The sequence below is a fragment of the Eretmochelys imbricata genome, chromosome 6 (genome assembly GCF_965152235.1).
Source record: "Eretmochelys imbricata isolate rEreImb1 chromosome 6, rEreImb1.hap1, whole genome shotgun sequence".
In the NCBI taxonomy this organism is placed as follows: domain Eukaryota; kingdom Metazoa; phylum Chordata; order Testudines; family Cheloniidae; genus Eretmochelys; species Eretmochelys imbricata.
Window position 1 is genome coordinate 8,849,766 of NC_135577.1, and position 18,369 is coordinate 8,868,134.

The 18,369-nt window shown below is 50.3% G+C and overlaps 1 protein-coding gene across 1 annotated transcript; it reads right to left on the reverse strand.

Annotated features, from left to right (window-relative positions):
- Positions 1-1,813: 1,813 nt before the first annotated feature.
- LOC144266065 (uncharacterized) lies at positions 1,814-13,070 on the reverse strand. Its single transcript, XM_077819211.1, is given in 6 exon segments — positions 1,814-2,060; positions 2,062-2,794; positions 8,684-8,800; positions 10,311-10,440; positions 10,959-11,215; positions 13,001-13,070. Coding segments are annotated over 6 exon segments (1,419 nt in total). The 3' UTR covers positions 1,814-1,948.
- Positions 13,071-18,369: the final 5,299 nt, after the last annotated feature.

An 18,369-nucleotide genomic window follows, 5' to 3' on the forward strand; every position in this document is an offset into this window, starting at 1 on the left:
GGAGAGTAATGAAATTAATTTTCCTTATTGGAGATTTCTTCCTGTCTCTCACTTGTACTCTGAATCGGCAGCTTTTACAACCCTTCTCACTTTGCAGTGGGGGCCGAGTTTAAAGCCTTGCTGAGGTTAACTCTAGATGTTCCATAGAAATATCCCATTCTGCTGACACAGGGCTGGGCAAACTTTTTGGCCAGAGGGCCACATCGGGGTTGCAAAATTGTATGGAGAATCATGGGGAAGACTTTGGAAGAAGGGAACTTTGCTCCTTTGCCATCTTACAGTGGTTGAAATGTTTCAGATATGTCATTAAGGCAAATCGGCCACAACGTGTCATGGCAGGTGTCACCGTTACACAGACGTTCCAGTTCTTTTGCATTGTTCAGTTATACAGTTGTTAAATTTACAATGTTCATTCTTTTGGGGGAGGTGGGGAGCTGTTGCAGCAGCAGTGTTTTCCCCCTGCCTTATTTGTCTGACTAGAGTTGGGGCAGAGTTGCCTCAAGAACTGACTCTAGTCAGACAAATAAGGCAGGGGGAAAACAAATAAGTGGGAAACTCTCTCTGTGCACCTGCCAGTCACAGGCCTCATGGGCAGTTGGGGCTGAGAACATTTTGATTGGTTACACTGTTTACACTGGCTTCTCCACATGCTGTGTGAATGCATCAGCTTATTTAATAGGAAAGAAACACTGGGTTAGACAGACCTCTGTTACAGATTAGGTACATAATTCTTCTTTGTTACATTTCTATTTAGAATAGACAGCATGAGCAGTTCCTGAGTCTTCTTTCAATCACACACACTAGGTCAGAGGTGGGCAAACTACAGCCTGTGGGCCACATCTGGCCCGCGGGACCGTCCTGCCCGGTCCTTGAGCCCCCGGTCAGGGAGGCGAGCCCCCGGCCCCTCCCCCGCTGTCCCCCTTCCCCCGCAGCCGCATGGGCAGCATGGTTAGCTCCGGCAGGGCGGTGCGGCTGCTAGTCCTGCTGCTCTGAGCGGCATGGTAAGGGGGCAGGGAGCAGGGGGGTTGGATGGGGCAGAGCTTCTGGGAGCGGTCAGGGGACGGAGAACGGGGAGGGGGGGTTGGACAGGCATGGGAGTCCTGGGGAGCCTGTGAGGGGCTGGGGGTGTAGATGGGGTCAGTGCAGTCAGGGGAAAGAGAGCAGCTGGGGTTGGATGGGGGTGGAGTCCCGGGGGGGGGGCAGTTGGGGTGGGGGGTCCTGGGAGGAGGCGATCAGGGGACAAGGAGCATTCGGCACTGGATGGGTTGGGGGTTCGAGAGGGGCCCTCAGGGGCGGGGGCCCGGCTGTTTGGGGAGGCACAGACTTCCCTACCCAGCCCTCCATACAGCTTTGCACCCTGATGTGGCCCTCGGGCCAAAAAGTTTGCCCAGCCCTGCACTAGGTTGTCCTGCCCCTCAGCCCAATCCATCCTGAGACAGGACTGCAAATCCCACCTCCAAATGTTATCCAAGAGTAATCCTCTGGCTGGAACCAATGTAGATGTGTGGGGGAAGATCCTAGCTTCGTCCCATTGAGACGGGGGGGAGGGGGAGCGAGCGTGGGACGGAAAGAGAGAGACCTGGTTGGATCCCACCTAATGCAGTAGGCTGTGACCATCTGTTCTAAATACACTCCACCTGTCTGCTCTTCCACACACTGCTAAGCCAAGTCCCCTTCCCTGGCCCCGTCCCCCCCATCTCTCTGCTGGGCATCGTGGGGACAGGACTATGTCCTGATCTGCTCTGCTGGAGCTGTGTCAGGCCCACTGACTGCCAGAAGCCCTTGAGGCCCTGCAGGTGGCAGAAGGGCATTGGGGTGCATGACCGGGTGCTGAGAAGTTGGCCAATCTAGCAAAGTGCTTGCCCCAGCCAGCACAGCTGTATGGCCGCCCTCGGCTGTGAATGAACCGATGTGATAGCAAGGAGGAGGCCCGTGCAAAGTTCCTGCTTCAGCCAATGCATCGGAATGTCCTGCCCCCAGCCTGCGTGCACTGGTGCTTGATCAGTGCACTGGTTCTGGTGAAGTTCTTACTAGAATCGTTACAATGGTGCGGCTGCTCCTTGATGTGTGCGCTGGTGCGCTCTCAGGCTTGAGCTCCATGCAAAGCCCTTCCCGCAGTCAGCACAGCGGTGCGGTCGCTCTCCGGTGTGCGTGCGCTGGTGTCTTCTCAGGTGTGAGCTCCGTGAAAACCTCTTTCCGCAGTCAGCACAGCGGTGCGGTCGCTCCCCGGTGTGCGTGCTCTGGTGTCTTCTCAGGTGTGAGCTCCGTGAAAACCTCTTCCCGCAGTCAGCACAACGGTGCGGTCGCTCCCCGGTGTGCGTGTGCTGGTGTGTTCTCAGGTGTGAGCTCCGGAAAAACCTCTTCCCGCAGTCAGCGCAGCGGTACGGTCGCTCCCCAGTGTGCGTGCGCTGGTGCGTTCTCAGGCTTGAATTCTGTGCAAAGCCCTTCCCGCAGTCAGCACAGCGGTGCGGTAGCTCCCCGGTGTGCGTGCGCTGGTGTGTTCTCAGGTGTGAGCTCTGTGCAAAGCTCTTCCCGCAGTCAGCACAGTGGTGCGGCCGCTCCCCAGTGTGCGTAAACCAGTGTGTTCTCAGGATTGAGGACTGTCTGAAGCTCTTGCCACACTCAGTGCAGCGATAGGGACACCGGCCCATGGGGAGTCTCTTGCTGAGTTTATTCGGGGGACGGACTGCGTCCTGTGCATGGATCCTTTTGTGGGCTGTGGGATCCTGCGTTCCTGCCGTGCTCTCCCCACACTCAGACGGCGTCCTCGGTCCCCCCAGTATCCCGAGCCCTGCTGGAGAGAGCAGAGACAATCCCAGTGTTAGCTCATAGTTAAGGCTACAGGTTTGTCAAGGAAGGAAAAATTTCAAGGATGGAGCGATTTCCCCATTTGTCTGTGACTGTTTTTTGGATGGGTGCCTCACCCAGCAATGGTGGCTCCTGTCCCACAGGGCTGGACCCAAAGCCTCGCTCTGGTTACTGAGACCTGGCCTGCGGGCTTACAGTGCCACTCAGATTTGCCCCCGCCCCCAGTCATGATGGTGGGGGAGGTGGGGCAAACTTCAGTGAATGGACTTGCCACTCATATCTTCTCCAGCCTGCCTCAACGCCTCTGCATCAGCCTGCGGTTAGGGTTGCAGTATTGGAGGGTTCCTGGGCAGGGCGAGGAGGAGGACAGGTTTTGTGAAAAATCATGGAGCAGTCACAGTAAATTTAGTGACCTGTGACGTTTACTAAATTTACTACAACTGCTCCGTAATTTCTGATAGGAAATGCTGACACAAATCTGCAGCCTGACTCAGGGTGGTTCTACCCTATGCTGTTTGTGCAGCACCTAGCACCTGTTCCCACGTGCGCCATGCACCTCTTGGGTCTTGTTTGATGCTTAAATTGGAGCCTGCCCAGGATACAGGCAGCGGCTGGCACAATGGGGCCCTCATCCAGAACGAGGGGCTCCAAGTGCTAACACACAGGATCCGGGTTTTGTTTTCACTGATTTTGGTTTTATTTCCATCAGAGGGGTTTATTTACATGTTGCTGGTTCTGTGCTGTAAAACAGGCGACAGTACGTCTCTTGTTCCCCAGTATTTGCTCTGTTTAAACTATATTAGTTTGAAACCAGCTTAGGATCTACAATCCCCTCGTGGACACATTGAGACCGGTATAAAGCTGCTTACATCAGCGTAGCTTATTCCTGTGCAGGAGTGAGTTCTTTTCAAGGAATTCCTTCTAAAGATGTCATTTATCCTGAGCCTGTTTCACTCTTTGTGCAAAACTAAACTAAAACCTCAAGAGGGTTGGGGGGAGGTTTGAGGGGATGACCACTCAGTCAGGGTTTGTGTGACGTAACCTGAAAAACAGGTCCGTATTGTGTCACAAGACAATCAGTGACACTGCTGAGCTGGAAGGGGTGAACGGCTGCCACCCAGCAGGCCTTTGATCTACAGACTGTCACAGACCATGTTAAGGCTGAGGGCTGTGCTAAGCATTGACACTGAAGCAATGTAAGTGACAATGATTTTGTGCCACTGAGAGAGCAGGAGGAAAGGGGGATGTGTTAAAGGCCATCCCACCACCTTCTCCCTCATACCCAGCCCATACACCAGGATACTCCAAGTCGTGCTACACAGGATAATTTCCTCTGGCTCCCATGTGCGTTCGTGCCCCCAGCAGCAGCTGTCTGGCACGTGGGGCAGTTTTAGAGCATTACAGTGAAACGCTGCAAATACTGGAGACCTGCTCTACAAAATGGCGTCCTCTGCACTTATCGTACATGACTGATCCTGCCCTGAGTCATTCCCAGCTTTCTCCTTGCTCGCCGGGGACATGTTTCTCCAGTCGGAGAGGTCACGTGTGATGTGAAGTGGCAGAGAGGGGGTGGGGTGGGAACCTGAAGAGGACAGCGCCTTCTCTGCTAAGGGCCAGTGACTTGGGGATGTTCTCCCAGGCTGCAAGCAGGTTTTTGCCTGTCTGAGCTATGTCTGGATCCAGGTGCCCAGAGCCAGAGAACACCAGCGCACACAACTTGAGTCAGGAGGGGCAGAGGCATGAAGCCCATCTGAAAAATGTCTAGAATGCCCCCAGCTCGGTATGATTTTCTGAGGTGCAGAAAGCCTTGAAGAAGGTGTTGTGGTCTATGGACCAGTAGGAGTGTCTTTCTACCCAGGTGCTTGTCTGCCCCCCAGTGCCAGATCCACTGACACGCACATATTTTATTCTCACAGCCCCAGTGCCCTCTCCATTACACAGGTGGGGTAACTGAGGCATGGGGGAGTCCCAGTGACTCACTTCTAGAACCGAAACAAGATGTTTTGAATCCTGCTGCAAAGTCCTACCCACCAGGGAAATGCAGTCCCCATATGCTCCCCCATCACAGAGACCTCTCTCTTTCCCTTAGCATCTCTCAAATCCACTGTGACATTGCACTCTATATGATTTTATAAAAATATGCTAATGAGTGTGCCTATAATGTAACTGAGGTATGCTTCATGCAAAAGGTCTCATTGTAAGGTATCATTACAAAGCTTCTAATCTACTGAATGTGTTTATCCTATTTGTATGAATGTCTCATTCTTGTATCTGAAACTAGAAATATAATATATAACTCTGAGGGCCTATTGTAATTATGCAAAGTGTGGACCATTAATAGTGGTATGGAATCTTGACAGGAACACTTCTTAAGCTGCTTTCAGTTTAAGCCTACAGCTGTTAGGGGGCGTGGTTCAGACCTGGGTCTGGGTTTGCAGCAGGCTAGCGGGTCTGGCTCAAACCAGGTAGGGCACTGAAGTCCCAAGCTGCCAGGGCAGGGAAAGCAGGTTCAGAAGTAGCCTTGGCACATCAGTTGGCAACCCCAAGGGGGTTTCTGTGATCCAACCCATCACATCCACCACCCCACATCTCTTCCAAGTTCATCACTGTTAGGATATAGATATTCAGGCCTGTCTGTAAAGGCCTATACTCTAAGAATTTAGGTATATTTTTACCACTTGGCTAGTTAGAGGTATAAAAGAAAGAATCAAAATCACTGTCTGCCAGTGTAAGGGCCTTCTCTTACTGTGGCAGTCTGAGGCCCTGTTCTTAGGCTAAGGCCTTTGGCTAAGCAGCAGAGGCAGCCATAAGCTGGGAAGCGACCGGTCATATCCTCCCATTCCAAACTAGTCACATTGAAAGAAGGTGCTATTGGGCTGTTAGGAATACAATCCTGTCCTGATAATGCCTATCACCTCCAGAGAAAGGGAAGTGCCTAGAAGACGTAAAAGGAAACTTAGTTTGATAGCATCCTGTCTGGCAAGAACTCACTTATCAATAGCTGGGATGTGAAATCCTCACTTCTGTATTGTTCTGTCATTATAGTTCCCATTTTGCTATTGTTTGTCTGTATAATCTCTGTCTGGTTCTGTGATTGTTTCTGTCTGCTGTATAATGAATTTTGCTGGGTGTAAACTAATTAAGGTGGTGGGATATAATTGGTTACATAATCATGTTACAATATGTTAGGATTGGTGAGTTAAATTTCAGGAAAAGGATTGGTTTAGGTATAGCTAAGCAGAACTCAAGTTGTACTATATAGTCTGCATTCAATCAGGAAGTGGGTGGGGGGAAGTGGGAACAGGAAATGGGGGTAAGGAAACTGAAATAATGTTTTGCTAAAGGGGGAAATGGGAACAGGGAATGGGGATGGGGAAACTGGAATCATGTTTGGCTAAGGGCAGGAATGGGAACAGGGACACAGGTGTAAGGCTCTGTGGTGTCAGAGCTGGGAAGGGGGACACTAAGGAAGGAAACTGGAATCATGCTTGCTGGAAGTTCACCCCAATAAACATCGAATTGTTTGCACCTTTGGATTTCGGGTATTGTTGCTCTCTGTTCATGCGAGAAGGACCAGGAAAGTAAGTGGGTGAAGGAATAAGCCCCTTAATAATCACCTCCCCATCTCTGATCCATTTCTGTCACAGCTTTGAGGCCCCATCATTTTTAGGTCCCATCGTAGGTCACAGATATCCAATGAGTAGGAAAGATGGGAAGTATGATAGTAAGACTCCCTGGCTTAACCAGGAGATCTTCAATGACCGGAAACTCAAAAAGAGAGTCATACAAGAAGTGGAAACTAGGTCAAATTACAAAGGATGAATATTAAAAAAAAAAAAAAAAAACCCAAACAAACCCACAAGCATGTAGGAACAAAATTAGAAAGGCCAAGGCAAAAAAGCGAATTAAACTAGACAGTAATATAAAGGGAAAAAACAAAGCATTTTACAAATACATGGGAAGGCAGAGGAAAACAAGGACAGGCTAGGCCCATTCCTAAATGGAGGGAAAGAGAATAAGAGAAAACGCAGCAATGGCCGAACAGTTAAATGCCTCTTGTTTCAGTTTTCACCAAAAAAGTTAGCTGTGATCAGCTGACTAACATAGTCAACATCAGTGTCAATGGGGTAGGATCTGCGCCTAAAATAGGCGAGGAAAATAGTTATGAATTACTTAGACAAGTTAGAAGTCTTCAAGTTGGCAAGGACTGATGAAATACGTCCTAGAATACTTAAGGAACTGGATGAAGAGATCTCTGAGCCATTAGTGATTATCTCTAAGAATGTGTGGAGGATGGTTGAGAGACCTGAGGATGGGAAAAGGGCAAATATAGTACCTAGGTATAGAAACGGGATAAGGACAACTCAGGGATTTATAGACCAAGTAATCAAACATTCTATTTGTGAGCACCTAGAAGGACATAAAGTAATAACTAGCAGTCAGCATGGATTTGTCAATAACAAATTATGTCAAACTAACCTAACATCCTTCTTTGACGGGTAACAAGCTTTGGACTGGGCGGACGCAGTAGATGTCACATCTCAAATTTAGCGAGGCTTTTGATACTGTCTTACATGACCTTCCCATAAATAAACTAGAGAAATATAGCCGAGGCAAAGCTACTGTAAGGTGGGTTCGCAACTGGTTGGAAAACTGCACTGAGAGAGTGGTTCTTATCATTCTCTAATGAGCTGAAAGGGTATCTTGAGTGGGATCCCAAAAGGATCTGTCCTGGGTCCGGTTCTATTCCGTATCTTCATTAATGATTTAGACAATGGCATGGAGAGTGCACTCATAAAGTTTATGGATGATTTAAAGCTGGGGAGGGGTTCCAAGCCCTTTAGAGGTCAGGACTAGAATTTAAAATGATCTTGACAAAATGGAGAAATGGTCGGAATTGAAATGATTGCCTAGGAAGGAGTACTGCAGAAAACCATCAGAGGTTATAGTGGATCACAAACTAAGTGAGTCAACAAAGTGAATCCTCAACTGGAATACTGTGTCCAGTTCTGGGCCTCACACTTCAGAAACGATGTAGATAAGCTGGACAGGATCAGAGGAGAGCAACAAGAATTACTAAAGGTCTAGAAAACATGACCTACGAGGTAAGATTGAAAAAAATTGGGTTTGTTTAGTCTGGAGAAGGGAAGACGGCCGGGGGAGGGGGAGAAAGGGTTTGATAACAGTCTTCAAGAACGTAAAAGGTTGTTACAAAGAGGAGGGTGATAAATTGTTGTTCTTATCCACTGTGGCCAGGACAAGAAGTAATGGGCTTAAATTGCAGCAAGGGAGATTTAGGTTGGACATTAGGAAAAACTTCCAAACTGTAAGGGTAGTTAAGCACTGGAACAAATTACCTGGAGAGGTTGTGAAATCTCCATCATGGGAAGTTTTTAAGACCATGTCAGGCATGGACTCGATAATACTTAGTCCTGCTTCAGTGCAGGGGACTGACTGGACTAGATGACTTACTGAGGTGCCTTCTAATTCTATGTTTCTAGGATTTCCAGGAGTCATAGATATCAAGGCCAGACAGGCTCACTGTGCCCATCCAGCCTGGCTTCCCATCTATCGCAGCCAAAGAATCTCTCCCCCGTGACTCCTACCTCCTGGCTGAAGAAGAACAAAGCTTTGAGAAAGTCACACCCCATTTCCACTGACAGACTTCCAGTGAGGGAGAATCTATTGCGTCCTGTGGGGAGCTCTCCCAGTGGTTCATTCCCCTCCCAGATAAACACTGGCCCCTAATTCCCAGTCTCCATTTGTCCCCTTCTGCTCCCAGCCAGTGGATCTCACTTGGCCTTTGCCTTCTACATGAAGGAGCCCTGTGCTAGCAGGTATATAAATCACAAGGGACTGGGTTATGACGACTCACCTCGGGAGGGGCTCTCAGGCCCCGAGCTTTCCCTGGAGTCCTCGGCATCCTGGATCCAGAGCTCTGCCTCCTCTACCTCAATTCTGTGGATTAAATCTGGTGTGGAACCTGAATAGCCTGTTTGGGGGGAAAGAATCAGTTTTATTACTGAAGTTTTGGGGACAGGGACTCATTTATATGTTGGTGCAGACCAAAGAATGGCCCTACTGGGTCAGACCAAAGGTCCATCTAGCCCAGTATCCTGGCTTCTGACAGTGGCCAGTGCCAGGTACCCCAGAAGGAATGAATAGAACAGGTAATCATCAAGTGATCCATTTCCTGGATTCACATTCACAGCTTCTGGCAAACAGAGGCGAGGGACACCATCCCTGCCCATCCTGGCTAATAGCCATTGATGGACCTATCCTCCATGAATGTATCTGCTTCTTTTTTGAACCCCGTTATAGTCTTGGCCTCCACAACAGTCTCTGACAAGGAGTTCCACAGGTTGACTGTGCATTGTGTGAAGAAATACTTCCTTTTATTTGTTTTAAACCTGCTGCCTACTCATTTGATTTCGTGACCCCTAGTTCTTGTGTTATGAGTAGTAAACAACACTTCCTTACCTACTTTCTCTACCAGTCATGATTTTATAGACCTCAGTCTCCCCTTAGCTGTCTCTTTTCCAAGCTGAAAAGTCCCAGTCTTATTAATCTCTGCTCATACGAAAGCCGTTCCATACCCCTAATAATTTTTGTTGCCTTTTTCTGATCCTTTTCCAACACTAATATATCTTTTTTGAGATGGGGCGACCACATCTGCATATAGTATTGAAGATATGAGCATCCCATGGATTTCTAGAGCGGTAAAATGATATTTTCTGTCTTATTATCTATCCCTTTCTTAATGATTCCCAACATTCTGTTTGCTTTTTCGACTGCTGCTGCACATTGAGTGGATGTTTTCAAAGAACTATCCACAATGACTCCGAGTTCTCTTTCTTGAGTACTAACAGCTAAACAGCACAACAGGACCCCGATCTCAGTCAAGGTGCGTCTGCACAGCACCTGGCATGATGGGGCCCCAATCTCGGATGCTGCTTGAGAGGAAAGCGCAGGAGATCCCAAGCAGGAGAGTAATGAAATAAACCTTCCTTAGAGGAAATTTCTTCCTGTCTCTCACCAGGCAAGTTCAGTTCATACTCTGAAGCAGCAATGTCTATGACCCGTCTCAATTTGCTTTGGGGACTTAGACACGGCAGGTGTCACCATTACACAGACTTATCAGTTCTTTTGCTTAGGATGCAAGTATTGGTCAACTGCACGGTTGTTAAGTTTATGATGTTCATTCTTTTTGGGGAGGTAGGGAGCTGTTACAAGCAGAAGAAGAGTTTTCTTCCTCCCTTATTTGCTCATGTGCTGTTTGGAACCAGCCCTGTACCACGACTGAGGTGAGGTAGGTAATGCAAGTAAACAAGTTACAACTAAGACTAGCCCCAGGCTCTGTCGCCCTGAGTTCTTCAACAGGAAGCCGAACTGAAAGAGGCTGTCATTTGACACTACTCAGCCATCGGGTGGCACATGCCAGGGGTGCCATCAAGGAAACACAGACATTTGACAGCTATGAGTAGAGATAAATCGGTCCTTACCCAGGGAAACAAGGACCTGGTAATTCCTCAGCATCTGGTCCCGGTACAGCTGCTTCTCTGGCCGGGATAAGAGCTCCCACTCCTCCCGGGTGAAATACAGAGCGACGTCCTCAAACGCCACCCGCAGCTGCTGGCACAAGCGTTACACACTCAGCACCCTCCGCGCCAGCCCCAGCCCGGGCTCTCAGCAGGGGACGCGGGTTCTAGGGCAGCGGCTCCCGGGGAACCCCCAGCCCAGCAGCTGTGACCCAGGGAGACCCCCCCGCACAGCCCCCCGGGGACTCGGGCCCTGCTGGCCGGCGACAGGAGTCGCCCTCGGCTCCCCACGGGGCTCTGGGGCGGGGCGCTGGGAAGGGCCCGAATCCCAGGGCAGGGACCAGGCTCCTCCCCCGGCCGGAGTCCCCGCCTCCGCCCCAGGCCTGTGCTCGGCCCCGCTCCCGCCCCCGCCCCCGGCTCGGCCGCCTCGGGGCTCCTCGGCCCGGCTCCGCGTGTCCGCCCGGCCCGGGGCTCCCAGCGCCGCTCCCCGGCCCCAGCGCTCCGGCTGCGGCAGCCCCCAGCCCCGGGGTCACTAGCGCGGGAGGGACCCGGTCCCGGCCCCCCTCGGGACCAGCCAGTGCCCGGCCGGGGAGTCCCCGCCCCGCGTCCTACCTGCGCCGGCCCCGCTGCAGCCATCGCCGGGCTCGGCTCCGGCTCCGGCTCCGGCCCCGGCCGCTTCCTCCGCCCGGGCAGCGACTTCCCGCCCCGCGGCTGGTGCCTCCCCGCAGCCGCCTCCCGCCCGCTCCGCGCCCGGCCCGCGCCTGCGCCGCCAGCTCCAGCAGCCGGGGGAGGCCCCAGCGCAGCGACCCTCCGGCCCAGCCCCCGGACGCCTGGGTCCCGAGTCTCGCCGCCGGGGGCGCTCGCGGCACCTGTTTCCCGGGCGGCAGGAGCCCCTAATGGGGCAACCCGGTCCCCGCCCCTGGGCTGTGCACAAGGCCCCGCTGTGCTGTGGGGAGCTGGGAGCAGGGCAGGTGGGTGGTGGTTGTTGTTAGATTTCAGAGTAACAGCCCTGTTAGTCTGTATTTGCAAAAAGAAAAGGAGTACTTGTGGCACCTTAGAGACTAACCAATTTATTTGAGCATGAGCTTTCGTGAGCTACAGCTCACTTCATCGGATGCATCCTGTGGAAAGTGTAGAAGATCTTTCTATACACAGAAAGCATGAAAAAATACCTTCCCCCACCCCACTCTCCTGCTGGTAATAGCTTATCTAAAGTGATCACTGTCCTTACAATGTGTATGATAATCAAGTTAGGCCATTTCCAGCACAAATCCAGGTTTTCTCTTCCCCTCCTGCCCCCCCCCATAAACCCACTCTCCTGTTGCTAGGCTCTGTGAAGTTGGTGTGTGTATTTGAGGAGATCCCCCCCAGGCTGGGTCTGGGGTGTGGGTCTGAGTGGTACAGGAAGGCTGTGTGATGTGAGTGGTTTACAGATCACAACGTGACTGTGGAGTGTGTGTGTCACAGTAAGACAAGGGTCTGGCTGTGTGATGTTGGTGTGTGTGTTACTTCCAGGGGATCACAGCCTGGGGTGTGTTTCAAGCGCTCACATCCATGTCCCTTCCCAGTGCCATGGGTAGGGCAGGTGCCCCATAAGATGCCGTGTTCTGGCCTCGGTGCTGGCACTGAAGCAGCTGCCCCTGTCCCCGGTTCATTGGGCCGGGCCCTGCACACCTCAGGTGCCCCCGGCCGGTCAGAACAAATGGTCCAAGGTGAAGCACATCAAGGGCCTGCGGGACACCGAGCGCAGCCGGCTCTTCCAGAAGCTCACCATGCTGCTGCGCTTTGCTCGCAAAGGTATCGCGGGGGGAGGAAAGGATGGATCTTGTGTGTGACACAGCCCCAGCCAGAGGGAGTGCTACGGAGCCCTGCCAGCTCCCCCATGCCCCACAGGCCCCGCTGCAGCCAGAGGGGGCATTACAGAGACTTCCCAGCCTCCCAGTACTTGACAGGTCCCAGCCAGAGGCTGTGGCTACAGAGCCCTGCCAGCCCAGCCTTGACCACTAGCACTGACCCTGTTGCCCGTAATAACCACAGCACCCCCTAACCTCTGTTAACCCAAGGCCAGCATCCTTCTTGGCTGCTGGAGCAGAGGATGCTGGTCTGAGGGGTAGAGTCTCCCCTTCGCATCCTTTCTCCACTGGACCTTTCTTCTGTTTCACAGCACCTCCCCTACGGTGGCTGAGTCTCTCCCCATCTCTCGCAGATGTTTCGCATAAGAGGGGGCAGCCCAGTCTCTGTGGTTCAGGCGGCCTAAGATAACAGCTAACGGTGGCTGAAGAGGGGAAGGGCCCTGGAACAGGTAATTTGGGGCAGGGAGGGTCACCAGGAGCCCCAGGACTCCTGGGTCTAATCGCCACCTCTGCAATTGGATAGTGGGTTACAGCAGGGGGGGCACCTTGTTTCTATTCCTGGCTCTGGGAGGGTAGTGGATCGTGGTGGGTTAAAGCAGTGGGGGCTGGGAGTCAGGACTGCCCTCAAGTGGGGTCCCAGCTGTGCCTCCCTTGTGATGCTCCATCTCTGTCCTTTGCAGCAGGGGGACCCAACCCTGATTTCAACACCAACCTGGCCAACCTCACTGAGCAGTGCCGGAGCATGGAGCATGGAGTCAAGGACCATAGCATCCACTGAGGTGGCCATCAAGGGAAGGGTACGTCGCTGCGTCCTGCCAGCTGGGCTCATGGGCTGCAGCCTTTTTGAATTCTCTGGATCAGACCAGACCATGCCGAGGTGTTACAGGGAAAAATGAAAACCATTGTAAACCTATATGTTCCCCCTTCACAGGACGCAGGATCTTGTACCTGGTATCTGCATCTATCGCTGTGGAAGCAGCTGGTGATGTTGGTCCCATCCTCCTTCCAGTGTAGTGCAAGGAAAGAGGACAGAGACAGATAGGTGTTCCAAAATAATATAATAACATTTAACAGCCCTGTGATGGGAAGAACATGTCAACAGCCCAACACTATAGCATTTAATTTCAGAAAGGGGAACTATACAAAAATGAGGGGGTTAGTTAAACAGAAATTAAAAGGTACAGTGAATAGAGTGAAATTCCCGCAAGCTGCATGGACACTTTTCAAACACACCATAATAGAGGCCCAACTTATATGTATACCCCAAATTAAAAAACACAGTAAAAGAACTAAAAAAGAGCCTTAAGAAGCAGTGAGAGATAAAAAGGCATCTTTTAAAAAGCGGACGTCAAATCCTTGTGTGGTAAATAGAAGGGAGCATAAACACTGCCAAATTAAGTGTAAAAATGTAATAAGAAAAGCCAAAAAGGAGTTTGAAGAAAAGCTAGCCAAAAACTCAATAGGTAATAACAAAATGTTTTTTAAGTCCATCAGAAGCAGGAAGCCTGCTAAACAACCAGTGGGGCCCCTTGGACGATCGAGATACAAAAGGAGCACTTAAAGATGATAAAGTAATTGAGGAGAAACTAAATGAATTCTTTGCTTCAGTCTTCACGGCTGAGGACGTTAGGGAGATTCCCAAACCTGAGCCGTCTTTTGTAGGTGACAAATCTGAGGAATTGTCACAGATTGAAGTGTCACTAGAGGAGGTTTTGGAATTAATTGATAAACTGAACAGTAACAAGTCACCGGGACCAACTGGCATTCACCCAAGAGTTCTGAAAGAACTCAAATGTGAAATTGCGGAACTATTAACTATGGTTTGTAACCTGTCCTTTAAATGAGCTTCTATACCCAATGACTGGAAGATAGCTAATGTAACACCAATATTTAAAAAGGGCTCTAGAGGTGATCCCGGCAATTACAGACCGGTAAGTCTAATGTCAGTACTGGGCAAATTAGTTGAAACAATAATAAAAAGAAAATTGTCAGACACGTAGAAGAACATAAATTGTTGGGCAAAAGTCAACATGGTTTCTGTAAAGGGAAATCAGGTCTTACTAATCTATTAGAGTTCCTGGAAGGGGTCAACAAACATGTGGACAAGGGCGATCCAGTGGACATAGTGACCTTAGATTTCCAGAAAGCCTTTGACAAGGTCCCTCACCAAAGGCTCTTATGTAAATTGAGTTGCCATGGGATAAGAGGGAAGATCCTTTCATAGATTGAAAACTGGTTAAAAGACAGGGAACAAAGGATAGGAATTAATGGTAAATTTTCAGAATGGAGAAGGGTAACTAGTGGTGTTCCCCAAGGATCAGTCCTAGGACCAATCCTATTCAACTTATTCATAAATGATCTGGAGAAAGGGGTAAACAGTGAGGGGGCAACAAAATGGCAAATGGAATTTCATGTAGATAAGTGTGAAGTAACGCACACTGGAATAAATAACCCCAACTATACATATGATACGATGGGGGCTAATTTCTTTACAACTAAGCAGGAAAAAGATCTTGGAGTCATCGTGGATAGTTCTCTGAAGACATCCATGTAGTGTGTAGCGACAGTCAAAAATGCACACAGGATGTTAGGAATCATTACAAAAGGGATAGAGAATAAGACGGAGAATATCTTATTGCCCTTATATAAATCCATGGTACGCCCACATCTTCAATACTGCGTACAGATGTGGTCTCCTCATCTCAAAAAAGATATACTGGCATTAGAAAAGTTCAGAGAAGGTCAACTAAGACTGAGACTAAGGGGGTGTATGCACGAGGTATATAAAATTATAAATGGTGTAGAGAAAGTGAATAAGGAAAAGCTATTTACTTCTTCCCATAATATAAAAACTAGGGGAAACCAAGTGAAATTAATGGGCAGCAAGTTTAAAACAAAGAAAAGTAAGTTTTTCACACAGCACGCAGTCAACCTGTGGAACTCCTTGCCTGAGGAGATTATGAAGGCTAGGACTATAACAGGGTTTAAAAGAGAACTGGATACATTCATGGAAATTAAGTCCATTAATGGCTATTAGCCAGGATGGATAAGGAATGGTCTCCCTAGCCTCTGTTTGTCAGAGGGTGGAGATGGATGGCCGGAGAGAGATCACTTGATCACCTGTTAGGTTCACTCCCTCTGGGGCACCTGGCATTGGCCACTGTCGGTAGATGGGATACTGGGCTGGCTGGACCTTTGGTCTGACCCAGTATGGCCATACTTATGTTAACAAAAGGTAAGTGTATGAAGGTTGGTTTACAATAACTGGGGAAAAGGGGAAAAGGAAACACAACTGTCATAAAACCTAAGCAAAGTGGGATCACAATACAAGGAGCTTGAAGCAAACTAAAATGATAAAATCCCCTAAAGTCCTGCTGCTGTCAGATGCTTTCTCCGGACAGGCTGGGTGTTGGAGTGCGTCAGACCCAGGACCTACTACCCCCAGATGTGGTGATGGCCCGAAGGGAGGAACGCTGGATCGTGCTGTAGCTGGACTTGGAGCCAATGGCAGGGGTATGGCCAGGAACCCTGGATGCGGCAGGTACGCGGATGGGATGGATGAGGATGAGTTGTCTCTCAGGATTCGCTGACCCGTGATCTGGGGACCACGCGAACGCCACTGTGCTTGGCTGCCTCTGTGATGGACAGCATTGTGGTGACGTCATGCAGTTCCTTTTAACGGTTCTGTGACAGGAAAACCTGAGGTAGACTGAGGTAGTCAGTTACAGAACCAGTTCATTGTGGCCTGTTAGCTGCCCTTTCCCACCAAAGTTCAAAACGGCGCAAAACCACCACCACCCAGCTGAAACAAGATGGAGTCTTGTTGTTTGTGGCAAAGAGACACCATATTAAGTGTCCGACTCCATATTGGATAATCACCATTTTAGTGATTATGAGGGGATAACATCATAAAACCTCATTAAAAACGCTATAAAATCACAAGATACAAATATATTAAAACGGGGCGTTTGGAGCCTTGAATGAGGGAGCGAGGCTGGGCTTGTAATTATGGTGGTGGCCTGGACTACAGGACTCGTGGTTTCTATTCCTAGTTCTGCCACTTAGTCCCTCTCTGACCTTGGGCAAATCACTCAGTCAGTGGTTCTCAACCAGGGGTACAGATACCCCTGGGGGTATGCTGAGGGGGTACACCAGGCAGTACACCATCTCATCTAGAGAGTGGCCTAGTTTTACAACAGATACAAAAAAAGCACTCGCAAAGTCAGTACAAACTAAACTTTCATACTGACAATGACTTGTTTATACCACTCTATATACTACACACTGAAATATAAGTACAATATTTATATTGCAGTTGATTTTCCCTTTAAAGGAATAACGAATTTAGCATTTCTCGACTGCCTGGGAGAGGGTTGGACATGACAGAACATACATTTCTGAGGGAAAATCTGGGATTGGGAGTGTGTTGGGTTCATACTGCGATAATCCAGGCTGGTGAGAACAGTGTTGGTGTGCTTGGCTGACTGCAGAAGGAAGCTTGGGCAAATTCGGAGGTGGGGGGTAGACAGCAAGGCTCGGGGAGCCCGTGGGAAGCTGAACACTCCAGGGGCAATGTGGGGATGGCTGGGGAGCCTGGGGGAGGCATCGGGGCCAGAGTGGATGGCTGGGGCGACCGGAGGAAGCAGCAGGGAACCAGGATGATGGGGATGTGCATGGGGAAGACAGAAGGGGTAAGAGGGGATTGCCAGGGCCTGGGGGTGGGGAGTGGGACCAAGGCAATGGGGAGGTGGGTGAGGAGGCAGCAGGGGCCAGGGCAATGGGAAGATGAGGGGAATACAAGTGCAGTTCCCTTGAAACTGACAATATTTTATTTCATTTTTTCTTAAGACCCTCACCCGGCAGAGTACATGAATGCTTCTACGGGCACAAAGCTCTAAAGATTTAGAGCAGGTTGCATAGTGGAGCCAAGAGGCCAGTGAAGAAGCTTGGCAACATGTGACCTCCAGAAGAAGAAGGGGGAATGTCCGGGTTCCAGCAATGCAGACACAGGTAACTAACCGCTTTCATGTTCTCTCCACAGGTACCATTGCGGAGAGTGGACCAGATGATATGTCTGGGGGGAGAAAGCAGAAGGAGACTCCGCTGGTTGGAAGGCATGAGATGCACTGTCCTGAGATGGGGGGGTTCCACAACCACTACTCCCAAGAGAAGGAGGCGGGTGGTGGTGGTCGAGGACTCTCTTCTCCGGGGGACTGAGTCATCTATCTGCCGCCCTGACCAGGAAAACCGAGAAGTCTGCTGCTTGCCGGGGGCTAAGATTCGCGATGTGACAGAGAGACTGCCGAGACTCATCAAGCCCTCGGATCGCTACTCCTTCCTGCTTCTCCACGTGAGCACCAATGATACTGCCAAGAATGACCTTGAGCGGATCACTGCGGACTACGTGGCTCTGGGAAGAAGGATAAAGGAGTTTGAGGCACAAGTGGTGTTCTCGTCCATCCTCCCCGTGGAAGGAAAAGGCCTGGGTAGGGACCATCGAATCGTGGAAGTCAACGAATGGCTATGCAGGTGGTGTCAGAGAGAGGGCTTTGGATTCTTTGACCATGGGATGGTGTTCCATGAAGGAGGAGGGCTGGGCAGAGACGGCCTCTACCTTACGAAGAGAGGGAAGAGCATCTCTGCAAGCAGGCTGGCTAACCTAGTGAGGAGGGCTTTAAACTAGGTTCACCGGGGAAAGGAGACGAAAGCCCTGAGGTAAGTGGGAAAGCGGGATACCAGGAGGAAGCACAGGCAGGAATGTCTGTGAGGGGAGGGCTCCTGCCTCATACTGAGAATGAGGGGCGATCAGCAGGTCATTTCAAGTGCTTATATACGAATGCACAAAGCCTTGGAAACAAGCAGGGAGCACTGGAGGTCCTGGTGATGTCAAGGAATTATGACGTGATTGGAATAAGAGACTTGGTGGGATAACTCACATGACTGGAGTACTGTCATGGGTGGTTATAAACTGTTCAGGAAGGACAGGCAGGGCAGAAAAGGGGGGGGAGTAGCACTGTATGTAAGGGAGCAGTATGACTGCTCAGAGCTCCGGTACGAAACTGCAGAAAAACCTGAGTGTCTCTGGATTAAGTTTAGAAGTGTGAGCAACAAGAGTGATGTAGTGGTGGGAGTCTGCTATAGACCACCGGACCAGGGGGATGAGGTGGCCG